This window comes from Rissa tridactyla, chromosome 8, assembly GCF_028500815.1.
Source record: "Rissa tridactyla isolate bRisTri1 chromosome 8, bRisTri1.patW.cur.20221130, whole genome shotgun sequence".
Classification (NCBI taxonomy): Eukaryota; Metazoa; Chordata; class Aves; order Charadriiformes; family Laridae; genus Rissa; species Rissa tridactyla.
Window position 1 is genome coordinate 18,943,291 of NC_071473.1, and position 16,014 is coordinate 18,959,304.

At 55.5% G+C, this 16,014-nt stretch overlaps 1 protein-coding gene across 2 annotated transcripts; it reads left to right on the forward strand.

Annotated features, from left to right (window-relative positions):
• Positions 1 to 363: 363 nt before the first annotated feature.
• On the forward strand, positions 364 to 15,802 carry LOC128913402 (uncharacterized). 2 transcript variants are annotated; one of them, XM_054210901.1, is made up of 5 exons: positions 364 to 1,305; positions 1,440 to 1,701; positions 10,837 to 11,863; positions 12,004 to 12,182; positions 14,961 to 15,802. In XM_054210901.1, exons 3-5 carry the CDS (start codon positions 11,464 to 11,466, stop codon positions 15,336 to 15,338), a joined length of 957 nt encoding a protein of 318 aa, XP_054066876.1. In that variant the 5' UTR covers positions 364 to 1,305; positions 1,440 to 1,701; positions 10,837 to 11,463; the 3' UTR covers positions 15,339 to 15,802. The 2 variants fall into 2 exon arrangements, with proteins under 2 accessions (XP_054066876.1, XP_054066875.1); XM_054210900.1 differs by lacking the exons at positions 364 to 1,305; positions 1,440 to 1,701 and adding an exon at positions 1,872 to 2,274.
• Positions 15,803 to 16,014: the final 212 nt, after the last annotated feature.

Sequence of the window (16,014 nt, forward strand, 5' to 3'; positions counted from 1 at the left end):
CGGGGGCTGGGAAGGGGTTTAAAGGGACAGGGCGGGAGGGGACTGGGGGTGTGAGGGTGTCCGTGGGTTGTGAGGAGGGGAGCGGGGCGGCGTCGTGGTGTCCGTGGAGTCGGGTGGTGGGGGTGTTTTAGTGTCCGGGGGGGAGTGGGGGGATCAGGGTGTCGGTGGGGTGGTGAGGGGGGGTGTCAGGGTGTCCGAGGGGGGCGGGGAGCGGGGTGGGTCAGGCTGTTCGGGGGGGTGGGGTGAGGGGGGCTCAGGGTGTCCGTGGTTTGTGAACAGGGGAGCGGGGAGGGGGGGGAGTGGGGAGGGGGGGTCAGGGTGTCCGTGGGGTGAGGAGGGGAGCGGGGGGGGGGGCGTGTCAGCGTGTCTGTGGGGTGGACCATCACTGCCCCAAACCTGCTGGCCACACTGTTCCTGACACAGGGCCAGGATGCTGGTGGCTGCCTTGGAAAGTCTCTCGGTGCTGCAGTGGGGGGATTGTACTCTGGGAAGCGTCTTAAGGGGGCCTACAAGAAAGCTGGGGAGGGACTTTTTAGGATGTCGGGTAATGGCAGGACTAGAGGGAATGGCTCTAAACCAGAGATGGGACGATTCAGACTGGACGTTAGGAAGAAGTTCTTCACCATGAGGGTGGTGAGACACTGGAACAGGTTGCCCGGGGAGGTGGTGGAAGCCCCATCCCTGGAAGTTTTTAAGGCCAGGCTGGATGGGGCTCTGAGCAACCTGATCTAGTGGGAGACGTCCCTGACCCAGCATGGCTGTTATTCTCTCCTTTCTTCCAACTAACTCATTACACATGAAATTTTGAATACTGTAGCTTTAGTTCTTGAGTTTTATGGTGCTTTATTAAACTCTTTAGCCCATTCTTGTGCTGCCCATTTTTCTCCATACTTAGTGCAACCACTGGACTAAGGAATACTTAATGGATGTGCCTCTCAGATAACAACTGCAGCCACTGGAGAGTAAGACATGGTACATTTGAACCTCTTCTCTACCACGTTTTAGCAGCAAATCTGAAAACCACTTTATGAAAGATGGCAAGTACTGCTATCTTGATTCAATAAATGGCAATCTGGACTAAAGATTAGGCCTCACAAAGACAAGCCAGAAGTCTCAGCCTGCCTTACCTGCAGGACCTGTGGCTTCCAGCAGGTCCAGCGACGGCCTTTGAGTGCTCGGTCCCAACCCAGCCTCCACCCCACAGACTGCTGCAGAGAGAAGGTCCGGCGGGAGATGCCGTGCTTCCGTGGGCAGCAGGGATGGAGGCCAGGCTTGTTTCGACTCGTCTGGGCTCACTGCTGTTAGGTAACGTATTTAAAATCATCTCCTCTCTTGGCTGTAGCACAGCCATAATGGCTGGCTGATCCCAAAGCCACATGCCCCCATATTCTCATAATTCTCATATCCCCATAATTCTCATAATTCTCTCATTTCTCCAGGGGAGGTCAGGTGCGTTCACTGAACCAGCAGAAAAAAATAATGCTGCTGTGAAAAAAAGGAAGTTTCCTGCCAGTTCTCTCCCTGAAGCAGCTCCCTGCGGAGTTGTGGGCGGCGGGGCCAGCCGCAGGACAGCGGTGGCAGGGTGCTGGGGGGGGTCTGACCTCCTCTCAGTGCCTGCTAGCCGGCGGCAGGGCTAAGCCTTAAGGCCAGGCCTGAGCAAGAAGAGGCGTTTGAACATCTTGTCTGGGGGCACAAGCAGAGGTGAGAACAGGTCAGAGCATGCGTCTGCTTCAGTTTCAGCGCGAATGGCCCCACCATGACCTTGTGCCCCGCGCCAGCCATCAGCCCGGCACAGGCAGCTCACCATCACCACTGCCATCCTGCCCAAGCAGCCGGTGCTTCCAGGTCTGGGTGGGACCTCTAGGGATGGCACTGCTGCTTCCTATGGGGTTTCTCCTCCATCCTCTGACACAGGGGCCACCAGCCACCTGTGAGCTGTGGTCCAGGAGAGCGGGTCTGCAGCCTGAGGCTGCAAAGGTGAGGTGGCTCCTCCTGGTCCTGGAGCAAGGCTGCCCTGAAAGAGTTAAGAGGAGAGCTCCTCCCTCCCTGTACATAAGTCTCCTCCTGGGTGACCTTCCCGGCAGCCTTTGCTGGCTCTGCCCCAACCAAACAAAGAGGGCAGGAGCTTTTCAAAGAGCAGCCTCCCAAAAAGTTGGCTGCTGCAGAGCTGGGCTGTGCTGGGACCCTGGCTGGCCACAGCCACCGGAGGATGCAGCAGCGGCAGCAAGTTGGTGCCGTCGCCTGGGAGGATCCCGGCAGTCGTCTTTAGTCCCTGTATGTGGATGCTCTGCCTGTTCGCTTCTGTGCGTTAAGCTGTTTGGGGTGCTGGGAGCGTGACGGGGAAGGATGGAGAGAAACTTCTCACAGTGGCAGTTTGAAGGGGGTGCAAGCGGTAGGGATGGGTGGCAGGAGGCCAGTGACAGTGAGCTCCTGCAGGGCCCACGGCCATCCCGTGCTCAGCGGGGTGTGGGTCTGGGTGGCGTGGGCCACTGTTGCCCGGCATGCAGACCGGGGATGCGCTCGGAGCAGGGATGCAGAGGTCTGGTGCCGTACTGAGACTCAGTGTCACAGCCGGGAGTGGTGTGTCTGATCTGAAATGCCGTCCTGCTGTCCTCCAGCCCCTTCTTCAACTCAGAAGCCCGCCTAGCAATGTTGCAGCGGAGGTGCAGACCCTCTTTAGAAATTGCCTGTGTGTCGATAGATTGCTGGGCGGTGCATTTAAGGCAGCAGACAATCACAAAGGTGCTCCAGCCAAGACACTGCAGATGAGCAGGAACAGAGCTCCGTGAGTGCTGCTTTTGAGTTTTGCTTCTGTGTTTTTCTGTCCCTTCATTCCTGCATTCTGGGCTGTCGATGACAACATTGCTTTTTACTGCTATCTCTGCAGGCGAACTGCTTTGCTTGTGGTGGTAGATGGTGGTTGGGACTAATTAGACAGAGTCTCTAAATGCCACCTGAGGCTGAAAGTGCTTGTCCTGCGTGTTGCACCGTCTTGCAACTGGGTGCTTCATTTTTCCTTCGTGTTCGTTGGCTTTGGGTTGTGGAGCCCCAGCGGCATGGTGGCGCGGCCACAGAGGGCTCTCCCCGAGCCCCAGAAGATGCAGGTGATCGGTGGGTTCTTCTGCCAACAGCAGCACTAACCCACTGGCGTTCGTTTGTCACGGTGAGGTGCCAGGTGCCGCGTACCGGGCATTACTTCATGCTTGCAGGGATTGCGCTACGGCACTGGCTCAGCCCGCAACCTCTTTTCCCTGTGCTGTAAGAGCTTTGGTCCATCTCCCGGTTCAGTCCATCGCTCCTTCTGCACCCGTGTTAGAGGGAGGTTAGATGTGTGGCTGGCTTCAGAGAATACAGCCAGCGTGGCTTCGTTAGAGGAATTGCAGAGTGGGGGGGTTGTCTTCTAAGCTCGTGGCAGCTTTTCATCCTAATGTGCAGTAGCCTTGCCTATCTCTGCAGAGAGTTGAGATTAGCCCCAGTTTCCATTGGCTGCTCTGTCCGGGAGCTGGACAGCAGAAAAAGGAGATTTTGGGGGGTTTCTCTCTAATCTGCAGAAGGAGGTGAATTTAGCAGTTTAGCTGAAAGGCTTCTAGGTGATTTAAATCTTCAGCAGTAGTCTCTGAACACCTGGCCTGCCCTCTCTCACGGTCTGAGGCTGATTCTTGCAGTGGACACCGGCAGGCAGGCCGTGGACAACCTCAAGACTCCAGGACTGTCCGCACCTGAACGTGCCTATGCACACATTTGTATTTTGGGGCTCTTAGCCTAAAAACTGTGCCATGACTCGCCTTTTCTCTGTTTTCTTGCAACACTCACAAAGCATGCCCCCGACTGCCTGCTCAGTGTTAACCTTCCTCAGACCTCCTCGTTTCACCTCAAGGAACAAACTTGTGGTGAAACACGTTACACTTTGCAGAGATTTATTTGTTTCCTGTTCAGGCTGTGAAAGACACTAGAAATTCAAGGTATGCTTGTGGTTTAGCCTTTGCAACTCTCTCTGCTGGAAGGGCTGTGTCTTTGGAGAGCAGACACTTAAAGCTGCAAAACACTTTAAAGAGGGGCTAATGCTGACTTAGATACAGGCAGGGCAGCGCCGTACTTGGCATTTGCTGTTCTTGCCTGAATAATGAAGCTCAGCTTGATGAGTTTGTTCAGTTGCAGGGCAGAGATGAATTTCTGAGCCTGGATGTGAAATCCAGCCTGTCCCTCTCCCCCAGGGCCTTTCCAGGTGGTCTGTGAAAGCCTCTTGTTCCTTCGAGCTGTGGTTCCACGGTCATTAATATCAGGTCTGGACCCTCCAGTTCATTTCTTAGTACAAATTTGACCTTTACTAGGCACAGCATCGCAGCCACGCTGAATTTGTCAGACCACGTGATATGGCGTTGATGTTGACCTATGTTTTGGGCTGTAGGAGTGCTGACCCACTGCGAGGCCTTGTTGTACAAAGCTACCCATCACTGCCTTTTGATGCAGCGTCACTGCTTTGTGCTGCGTGGCTTGGGACGCTGCGACTATCAGGGTGGATTTTCCTGTATTCCCGAAACTCTTCCTTTCCTTCCCTCAAACATGAGGAACCACTACTATGTTTATATTGTTGTTACCCTGTGCCCCTAAAAAATCCTAATACTCATTACATATATATATACACACTCCTATTTATCCTGTCACCTTATCTTTGTGCCCTGTTCCCCAGTTAGCACAAGGCTGTAGTGGCGTTGTCTGGGTCAAAAGCAAACGATGCGTATCAGCCCACCCACCATTGGTTTTGCAACCCCCAAACTGTTCCTTAGTGAAACCTCGCGGGGACCCAACTTTCTTCAATTTGCACATACTGCAAACCTTAGAGCAGAACCTTAAAGTTTTGCGTTTTCCATTTGAGGATCTAATTTTCGAGGTGTGGCCGGGCAGGGGGCTGGCTCTGCAACTGCTCCGAACGCAGAGCCCGAAGGAACAGGTCGGGTGTCCAAGGTGACAGAGCAAAGTGAGGCCTGGGCTCTAAATAACTCACTTCCAAATCCTGGGCCAGATATACAACCCTTTCTTCTCTGCCGCTCTGGTGCCTGAAGAACAAGTTGATTGAAAAGCTTCTCATGGGGTTATCCCTTCAGAGCAGGGGCCGACACGGCTCAGGGAACAGCAGCACCATCTAAATGCAACTGGCCCATCTCCTTTTAATAAAACCTGTAACAGAGCTGCTCCTTCACCGATTTTGCAAGGAAAATCAGGGCCCTATAGTGTGGGATACAGCAGTCTGTATGGCTGGTAGCAGTTGTTGTTGTTAGATAATGTTATCGCTTCCACGAGGCTCGTCAGACCCTGCAAAGCAGTGACACTGCGTACAATCGCAGCCTGGGAGAAACGGCCATTCTGCTCTGGCACAGATCTGCCTGCTTTGGCAACATTTCTGTGTAGGACACCTAATACTGTTAATCTTCCTCCAAGATAAGTACCGCTAAACCACATGGCTGGTTCTTTCTGATTACCCGTCTCCATGGAGCTAAGGCTTTCCAGCCTGTTGGTACAGCACTGAAACTGTTCTCTAGGCGAAGAGCTAAAAACTATCCATGGCCCTTCAAAGCTGTGCTGGTCCAGCTCTGAAATAGGACCCCGAGGGCAAGAAACCAAGCGGAGCATTGCCATACCAGCTCGTCTTTCCCGTCCAGCATGGCTCACTGTGTTCACAGCACTTTTCTCTGCAGGGTGAGAAGGAATCCTGCGTTCCCCCAGCAGATTCACCCCTTCCACAGCATCTTTGCCTTCGCTCTACTTGAAACTCTTCTTGCTCTCTTGGTTGCAAGAAGCTCCTTTCCGTATATGAATCCAGTGTAAACCATCACCGTCCACCTTGTGCTTCTGGAGGATGTTTTTAATATTTATTTTCCCCTCTGAGCTGCTGCAGAGTGAAAAAGGACTCATCTTGCCAGCTTTTGCAGTGGCTAGAACGCTGTGAGAAAGCAATAAAACCGAGGAGGATGGATCCGTGTCCTTCCCCAGCTGCTTGCAGCTGCTCCAGCTTCCCAAAGGCATGCTGGGGATCTGAGGAGGGCTGGCAATTGGAGGCAAAGAGAAGGGTTCGCAAGACGACCTCACTGAGCTACTACCAGCCACAAGGCCCAGGGCGAAGGGAAGTCTGGCAGATTGGTCTTGTGGCTCCATACAAGGTCCATGAGGATCAATGCCCCTTTGCTAACACCTTCCCTGTCTTTATTTTCATGCTTTTGCGTAGCCTGGTGTGCCCTGCGCAGCCGTTGTGAATTAGTCAAACTGTTTCGCATCCCATGCCCTGGTAGACTGGCCTTGCACTGTACAAAGGCAGTTCAAGTTGAAAGGAAAGGAGTATACCCATATCTAACTTTGTCCTTCATGGTCCTACATGGACCTTCTTAGGGCAGGAGTACTTTGCACTCCGCAGCACAGCAAGCTCTTGAGTCCAATGTGCATTGGGATGTTAACAACGTAAAGCGGCTGTTTTCAATCGCCGAGGCCAGATGTGATGAGCTGCATCTTCTCGCTCTCCGTGGGTTGCAGCTTTTCCATCTCCCGCTCCTCTCTCTTCCTCAGTCACAGCCATTCTCAGCATCAGCAGTTTGTCTCACTGGTGAGACACGTTGCTCCACCTTGGCATCTGCTGCCCTTGTGGCCGTGCCGCTTCTGAAATGACAGATTGAAGCGTGTTGCTCTGGTTAAGTCCATCCATGGCTAAATGCCTGCCTCTCTCCAAGGCTGTTCTGTCCCTGAGGGCCAGGCTGGCTGCAGGCGTGCTGTCGTGCAGCTCACCCAGATGACTTAAATAGCCATTGAGAAAGCACAACTCCAGGGTAAAGCGGTTGCATGATTGTGGCACGGCTTCACTGTCCATTGAAGACTCTGCAGGGATCTGATTCTTCCCTGCTTCACTTCAGGATGAATTTCGGAAGCAGATTTGCTTGCACCTCCCCAGGGCCAAACCTGCTTGGGTCCAAGAGCAGGCTCACAGTGGTGAGAGAAGGGAGAAGTGAATTTTCCCACACACGAGCCAGCTCTGTGGTCACACAACTAATGTTGAACTCTTGGGGAATCTGGTGTTCCAACCCTGGTACTCAGGGCTGCAGGAAGACTGGGGGAGGGACCAGCGGCCGTGCCGGCCGGTGGGTGTAGGTGTGTGCAGGCAAGCGGGGGACCTCTGCCCATGGGACTTGCAGGATGGATGCTGGGGAGCTCCTCTTCCTTGGGTTCGCCTCCCAGAGCTGGGGCTTGCGCTGGCGCAGAAACAAGCCTGCTGCTTGCCCTAAGGCTAATGGTTAGGTAACTTCACCTGGGTTGTAGGAAACTTGGATTCATGCTCTTCCTCCTTCTCAGACCTTAAATCCACTCTGCGTGGAAGTGAACCCTGGGGCGTGCAGGAGTGCTGCCTTCTTACTCCTCTCTTGAGGCTATTCCATTTTGTATATAATATTTTCTTGGCCAGAGAGTGGGAGAGCTAAGGAAATAGTCCCGGTGATGAGAAGGTTGCTCCAGGCTCTGGGCTGTGTTTCTGTGGATAATACTGCATGCAGTATCGGAACGGTTATGGAATAGAAGCGTTACCAGCAGTGATGCCCGGTTAAAGGAGCTTTCCCAGCTACAACTAAGTACTTAAAAGACTTCAGGCACTGCAAGGATTCAGCAGCAGCTGAAGAAAGGGTGGCTGATCTGAAATTTCGACAGACGCCTAAATTGGCAGGCTGAAGCAAAATTCCTTTCGCAGGCCTGGCTCTCTAACAAAGCACGCAGCTGCTCACAGAAATGTGTGTGTCCAGCTGGCTGGGTGAGGTCTCGAAGGCAACCCGCCGAAGGGCGATACTTGGAGCCCGTGGTGCTGCGTGACAAGCCCTCTCCGGTTGCAGCCGTAAGCCGAATGTTCCAGTCTCTGCATCTCAACCCTGCGAGTCCGCATCCCGCTGCGGGCTGTGGGTGGGGGAAGGACGCTTGCAGACCCCTGAGGGATCACACTGAAGCTATCGTAGCTCGCGGGGGAAGGATGTTGCGTCCAGACAGGCATGACTGCAGAAATCAGGGCTTGCAATATGACTTGCGGCTGTGGCTGGTGCACCACGCGATAGCCAGGTAGGTGGAGGGAGGCTTGTGATTTCCGAACAGGGGCTTCTTGTGCCCACACACCGCTCACAGCGCCTGGGCTTTGTATGGAAACCTCCAAACCAAACAAGACTCTGTGGTGCTGCTCTGTTTTAGAAATAGCAACGGCTGAGTCAGCCCAGATGAGATTGTTCCAGGCACTTTCTGGAGGAGATGAAACCTTTCTGTTTTCCCGATATCCGCAGAAATTCAAAGGGGTGAAGGCAGAGATTAAGCTCACATGATTGCAGTGCTCTGAATTTGCTTCCCCTGATGTGCTCACTCTCCCTGGCCCCCTGCAAAGGCACCACTTGAATTAACTTCTCGACTGGTGTAAGAAACCTTCAAAGGAAACACAGCACCCCTAGCCTGGCCCTGAGAAATGAAGGGAACTCCGTCCCTGATGGAAAATCACAGGTCTAGGAAAATCCCTGAATCTTTCCCTTTCATTGATTTTTTTTTTTTTTTTTTTATTTTCCTTCTGCAAAACTTATTGGAGAGTAACAAACATCTTGTAGGCCAGGTGAGTGTAAAGGTCTCATCTCCGTGAATGTGTAACTCGGGCAGCTGTGTTGCATGAGCTGCGTGCATGACACAGGCTGCGGCTCCGTTGGGAAAATCCCCTTTGGAGAGGGAGAAAGAGGAGAAGGTGATGGACTCAGCTGGGGAAATGAGGAGCAATGAGGGAAACTGCAAGTTCACAGCAGGCCCTGGATAAACAAAGGCATAACTAGAGATGGAGCCAGCCCCGAGTTGCCAGAGAGGCTGACTGCTGTGATCTTGGAGGAAATTGCTGGAATACTGTACTGTCTGGAGGGGCGACCTGTTGCTTTCACTGGCAACCCACTTCTCCTACCTGACAGGGTAGAAGGTAGCTGCTGTGCGCTCTCGGTGTAGGTGAGCAGGATTTGAGCTGGATTTCACTCTGCCCTTCTGCCCGCACTCACCTCCTGCTCACCAGCTGGACTCTGACCCACAGACTGCTTCTCTGAAATGGGCTTCCAAGTCTTGGTCTATCTCTGTTCAGTAAACACCTATTTTTAAAAAGCCCCGCTGCAGAGACAAGTACTGTTCTTGAAGCCTAAGGAGCCTGGATGAAGGTAGCCTTGAGCCCCGGGGGCGTTGATGATAGCCCCGTGGAGCTGTTGCTCGCAGCCATGTGCTGCTGGTTCGGAGCCACGCTGCGGCAAGGAGCCATCCTGGCTAAACTCCTCACCCCACCACCCCTCCAGCAACTGGGGGGCTGTGGGGGAACACCCTGCACTGGGAATGCTGAGCTGACGTGGGGTTAGTGGGGCAGGGATGGTCTGTACCTCCCACGAGCCGTCCCCAGGCCTGGGAAGGCAGGGAAGCAGGAGACGTGCAGGGCGCTGGGGAGCATCTGGAGGAGATGAGCAGGTGAGGAAGGAAGGAGCGGGGACCTGGTGATGTTACAAGACGAGTCACGTCTTCAGTGAAGAGGGAGGTGGGGGAGATGCTGCATGGAATCAGTGCATCTCCAAGGCACTCATCATCTCTCCTCCCATGCGGAGGCTGGATGAAGGGTGCAGGCGTGGGACACTAGCTTTCCTGGCATTTACGCAAACTTTGCGTTTCTGTCACCAGCGGTTCTAGAGTCCTCTGGCCATGCCTGGAAATGCTCTGGGAGGAGGGCAAAGCTTCTTGCCAGGGCCTGAGCTCCCTGTACCTGCAGTCACAGCTCAAGGTGGTGGTTGCCTTGTAGCATCTCCCCTTGGCATGGAGAAGGTTGAGCCTTTCTGACGTTTTCCTCTTGCTCTGCAATTGCAGTCCCTGTGGCCAGGGATGTCTGTTTTCCTACATCCACTCCACCAGCTCTTATCTAAAAGGTCCCTAAAACACATAACAGGGCATGGGGAGGCCTTTGGATGTAAACAGATCTGGATCAAAGTACAGTCTACATCTCTGGTGTCAATGTCTCTTGCCGCGGAAGAAGTAAAACGCAGAGGGGCCCAACTCTTGTGTTGAATTAAGTGGCTCCATTTCTCCCTCTGGCTTTCTATGGCTGATGTACAATAGTCTCTGCGCCTCCTTGGCCAACAAAACACTTAATCGTCCTTTTTTAGATCCACGTGTGCCTGGGGAAGTGGGATTTGGAACAGTTTCCTATATCACATCTGCTTGGCAGCGACCACTTGAGGTAGCCTCTCTTGTACATTGCTAATCTGAAAAGTGTTTTGCTCTCTTATGGGAGTTCTTGGAGGCTATTTATTTTGGTGAGGTGAAACCCAAAAGTATGTCCTTTAGGCAGCAGTTGCAGCACCGAGTGTCCAAGAAATGCCTGCAGATGAGGGAAGCTGATAGGAAGTGGAAAAACCCCTCCACCATAGTTGTATACACACATACACGTGTATGTATATACATGTATGGGTATATCCCCGTGTGGGTGCATATAAACACGTATGCACCACTCCAGGCAGCGTCCGTCCCGCCGTGATGCCTGCAGCAAGGCAAGGGGCTGGTCCCGCCATGTTGCTTTGCACCAGGGCGCGACCTGGCAGAGAGGGACCTGCAGAGGCCGTACTGGCAGCGTGGTCCCTGCTTACGCCACCCACGCACGTGCAGCGAGTGTGACCGTGTCCTGAGCCACTGTCCCCTGACTGACACCACCAGCCAAGGCTGTACACGTGGGGAGAAAGGGGAAGCATGGGAGGCACAGCCGTGACATTTATACACGTGCCTTCTTTACAACTGATATATAAATGGTTGCTTTTTCTTCTCCCAAAGGTATGGGGGACAGTGTCATCTCCAGACCCAAAGGGCAAGGCTCTGTGACACCAAGTTTCCATGCAGTAGCTGTCTACGTAGGCATCCCTGGTCCTGCTCGCCGTAACCTTCCAGGCCACCAAGGAGACGCAAAGCTCCAGCAGAGACCTGCCAGCCTCGTGTGATGAACCGCCGCTTGCCAGAACTTGCACTGAGCTCCCTGGGATGCTGAGCTCCTGACCACTCCTGATTCCTCACTGTGCTGCTGGCAGAGGGGAATCGACGTCCAGTTTGGGACATTGGGCAGAGCCAAGCCCGTTACCATCCTCTGTGCCCTTGGTGGACCGGGGCACTGGGCTGGACCCCCTGCTCTGAGGAGGATCCACATGAACAAGGGACAGAGTTTAGGCTGTCCCTAGTCACTCTGGTGGGAAGAGCTGCCTCCTTCCTCCTCTCAGGCTGGGAACCAGGAAGCTGGAGATGGTGCCACATGGACCCACGGCCGGGGCCAGCAGCCTGGCGGCAGAGCAGTAGCCGAGCCCGAGCACCATCGCTGGGCTTAGTGCTGCCCTGGGGGGCTGCCGGCGTCCCCGCAGCGGCCGCGCTCCGGGGATGTAGGTGCCGGGCGCAGGAGAGGTGCCGGGAGCGATGGGCCGGCTGGATGACCACGCCAAGAGGAGGATCGTGGAGCTGCGCAGGGCTGGGCTGAGCTTCCGCAAGATCAAGAAGGTGCTGGAGCTGGACGACATCCGGGTGACACCACAGGCCGTGTACCTCTTCCTCAAGCGGAAGAGCGTGGAGCCGGGGCCAGCGGCAGCTGGCTGGGACGGGGACCAGCCCTGGCCCCCGCTGCGGGGGCACGAGGCTGAGCCGCCGGGTGCCCAGCCCCCCGCAATGCCTGGCGGGGTCCCTGCAGGCAGCCGGGTGCCCTGCCCCGCTGGCAGCCAGGACACCAAGGAAGGCATCCGGATTGTCAGCGTGGCCTCGCTCTGCAAGGACAGCGAGCAGCTCGGGGAGAACCTGCCCATGGGACTGACCCCCGGGAACGGTAAGGCCTGGCTCCCCGTGTGGGGGGTCGCCACCATGGCCACCCCATGGCAGGGCTGGGCCAGGGAAAGGGCTCCCTGTCCCCTGCTGGGAGCCTCCAAGGGCCTCCTTTCAAGGCGTTTCTCTCTCTGTCCCTTGCAGGTGATGATGGCTCCACAAGTGTCCCCTTGGCTCCAGGGAGCTGCCCCCCTCCGGGGGTGCCAGCCACCCTCCCGGAGCCCCTGCCCAGCCCAGGGCGGCTGGTTGCACCCCCCACCAGGAACCCAGCCCTGATGGTGAAGAAGATGATCGTGGACAGGGCCATCCTCCTGCAGAAAAAGGTAGGAAGCCAGGCTGCACGGTGGTATAGGAGAGCCCGTCTGCTCCGGCCGGGAGCTGGTGCGGCACTACCCACTGGGATGGCCCCGCACAGCGCCCTGCTGCATCCAACCCGTGCAGATGGGACAGGCCATTGGGGATGAAAGACTCCTGAAATGCCCCCCAGACCTCTGCTAGCTGCACTCTCCAGGGACGCTTGGCCACAGCACTTGGCAAGCTCGTCTGGGAAGACCCTCTGTTCGCTGCCCACCTGCTGCAGGCAGCACCCACTGCTGCCCTTGGGCAATGTTAGCCACAGTGATGCCCATTTCTGCCAGTGCTGGCCTCCAACCTGCAGCTCACAGACCCCCTCTTTAAGGCTTGGTTTCAGCACAGGCTCAGGAGGTTCCCCAAGCCACCACAAGGACACCAGCAGCTTGGTGCTGCGCCAGGAGATGACAGGCTGTAGCAGGCCAGGGTGGGGTGACGCAGCCAGGATGGCCACGGTCTGGAACACGTCCAGCTGCCGGAATCCCTAACAAGTACACCCTCGCCTTGCTGTGCCACGAGACGCCCAGGCCATGGCCATGCATGTGTTGTCCCAGCAGGTCCACATCGCTGTGGCCATCCCACCCACCACGGTGGGCACACAGCCAGCTGGCCGGCTCCACGGCCAAGCCCAGCTCTGCTGGCCGCTGCAGCGAGCCATGGGGCAAACATAAGTGACCCAGCAGTCCCAGGACCAGCCCTGGGTAGGCTGCCAGCAGGGTGGCACGGCTATGGGGCTGCCGCAGTGCCCAAGGTTTACCCCTTCAGAGCAGGCTCCAACCTCCAGAGACTTCACTGCTGGGAGATGCCGTTTCCCCCATGGAGGACGGTAGGACACTTGCCTTCCTCACCATGGCGTCCTGGGTACACAATGCAGCCACGAGTCAGGCTGAGCCTTCTTCCACGGCCCTCTCTTTGCTCAGACACAGCAAACACCTTCTCCAGCCCACTCAGGTGTTTCTTAAGAGCCCTTGCTTGAGAGGGCACAGGTTGTTCAACACCCTTTCCAGGAGAAAGGCTCCTCTGAGGTTCAAAACCAGTATGTGATCCCTCTCAGGGAGCAGAACGGCCCTTTGCTTCAGGGTGCAATAAAAGAAATGGCGAGGCTGGAAAGAAAAACCCAGGATACGCTATTTCTGTCCCTGCAGAGAGCAAACACAGGCCTCGCATCAGCACGGGCAGCCCGGCTGCCACCCAGCAGCATCCCCCACTGGGCGGCTAAGCACATGCTGAGAGCAGCAGGGCAGCATGGTGACCCTGCAGCAGTGCATAGGGTCTGGGGGGATCACAGAATCACAGAATGGTAGGGTTGGAAGGCACCTCTGGAGATCATCTCCTCCAACCCCCTGCCAGAGCAGGGTCACCCAGAGCAGGTGGCACAGGAACGCGTCCAGGCGGGTTTGGAATGTCTCCAGAGACGGAGACTCCACCACCTCTCTGGGCAGCCTGTGCCAGGGCTCTGCCACCCTCACAGCAAAGAAGTTCCTCCTCATGTTTAGGTGGAACTTCCTATGCTCAAGTTTGTGCCCATTACCCCTTGTCCTGTCCCCGGGCACCACTGAAAAGAGCCTGGCCCCATCCTCCTGACACCCACCCTTTCAGTATTTATAAGTGTTGATAAGGTCCCCCCTCAGTCGTCTTTTTTCCAGACTGAAGAGACCCAAATCCCTCAGCCTTTCTTCATAAGAGAGATGTTCCAGTCCCCTCATCATCTTGGTAGCCCTTTGCTGTCCCCTCTCCAGCAGTTCCCTGTCCCTCTTGAACCAGGGAGCCCAGAACTGGACCCAGCGCTCCAGGTGTGGCCTCCCCAGGGCAGAGTAGAGGGGGAGGATGACCTCCCTCCACCTGCTGGCCATGCTCTTCTTGATGCACCCCAGGATGCCATTGGCCTTCTTGGCCACCAGGGCCCATTGCTGGCTCATGGGCATCCTGTTGTCCCCCAGGACTCCCAGGCCTCTTTCCACAGAGCTGCTCTCCAGCAGGTCACCCCCAACCTGCCCTGGTGCGGGGGGTTATTCCTCCCCAGGTGCAGCACCCTACACTTGCCCTTGTTGAATTTCATAAGGTTCCTCTTTGCCCAAATCTCCAGCCTGTCCAGGTCTCTCTGTATGGCGGCACGACCTTCTGGTGTGTCAGCCACCCCTCTCAGCTTTGTGTCATCGGCAAACTTGCTGAGTGCAGCTCAGAAGTGCAACTCAGAGTGTGGTGAGGTCTAGAGGTCCACAACAAGGTGATGGCTTTCTCTCATGCCTTGTAGAATCATAGAATCATGGAATCCCGGATTGGAAGGGACCTCAAGGATCATCTGGTCCAACCTTTCTTGGCAAAAGCAAGGTCTAGACAAGATGGCCCAGCGCCCTGTCCAGCTGCATCTTAAAAGTGTCCAATGATGGGAAAGCCACCATTTCCCTGGGGAGACCATTCCAATGGCTGATTGTTCTCATTGTGAAAAATTGTCCTCTTGTTTCCAATAGGAATCTTTCCAGGAATAACTTGTACCCATTGCCCCTTGTCTTTTCCATGTGACTCCTTGTAAAAAGGGAGTCTCCATCTTTTTTGTAGCCACCCTTTAAATACTGGGACATGGTGATAAGGTCTCCCCCAGGCCTCCTTTTCTCAAAGCTGAACAAACACAATTCTCTCAGCCTTTCTTGTAGCTAGGTGCAGAATAAATCCTATTCCTGCTAATCGCCATTAAAGGAGCATCTGATAATGTTTCACCTTCCCTTCTCTCCTGCCTCCCACCACTCCAGGTCAAAGATGTCAGCACTCAGACTGCCCTGCCGAACCCTGCAAGTCCTGGAAACCAAAGCTTTGCTTGGGGCGGACCAGTGCTTCCCCCCACTCCCAGCTCCCATGCCATTGCCGAAAAGCTGGATACTGTACAGACAGAGATCCAGAAGCTGAGCCAGGCCCTGCACGCCGTGCTGGAGCGGCAATGCCGCCTGGAGCGCCAGCAGGAGCACCAGCAGCGGCTGCAGCAGGAGGTGCTGATGACGCTGCAGCAGCTCAGCTCCACCGTGAGTCATGGCACGGTGCCAGCGAACCAGCCCTGTGTCCCCTTCAGCAGTGTGGCCGAGCCCTCGCCCACCGTGCCAAACTTCAGCCAGTTCAAGATGGAGCTCATCTGAACTCACGTGACGCCAGCGTGCTCTAGCAGCGCTGCGCTGATGGCAGGATGAAGCCGTGAAGAAGAACCGCCTCTCAGAGGCTGTGGGCAGCTGCCTAAGGATTACGTGGAGCACCCGGCGGAGGAGATCACCAGCGCCTCACGTTTTCAGCCCTGTTGACTGAAAGGGGCTGCCTGGCACAAGGGGCAGGGCAATGGAGAGCTGAGGCCTTGCTTCTCCTGTGCTGCCCATCCTGGGTGACACTGGGGCTGGCTGGTGGCCCACGGACTTCAGCAGTGCAGACAGGCTGCCTGCAAGCAGAGGCTACAACTAAGAGAGACATAGCTGGGAGGTGGGTCTCAAAGAAAAAGCGGGGCTTCCTCTCCTGAGGGTCAGTGCCATGACAATCAATCACAGAAAGGCTTTGCGCTCTCTCTCTGCAGAGCCTCGTTCAGTAAAAATCTCCATACACCCTGGTTCGGAAACATTGTGGGATCTCTTTCTTCATTTTACCTACCCCTTGACCCACCAGCGAACAGGTTGGATCCGTCTTGGGCGCTGCCACCACGTGTGGAGCTGTGCAGGGTGCTCAAGCCCATGAGGTGAGACCACCGCTCCACACACAAAGGGTGCCACTGGAGGCCTGGCGTCTGCCGCCACACCATTAGGGATATATCACCCTGGTGTAGGAAACAAG

What these genes read in the sequence shown, in the direction of transcription:
- LOC128913402 (XM_054210901.1), top strand. Translation starts at nt 11,464, where the DNA reads ATGGGCCGGCTGGATGACCACGCCAAGAGGAGGATCGTGGAGCTGCGC. An exon ending in GGGACTGACCCCCGGGAACG is followed by an intron (nt 11,864 to 12,003) that starts GTAAGGCCTGGC and finishes TGTCCCTTGCAG; the next exon opens with GTGATGATGGCTCCACAAGT. An exon ending in CCATCCTCCTGCAGAAAAAG is followed by an intron (nt 12,183 to 14,960) that starts GTAGGAAGCCAG and finishes CCACCACTCCAG; the next exon opens with GTCAAAGATGTCAGCACTCA.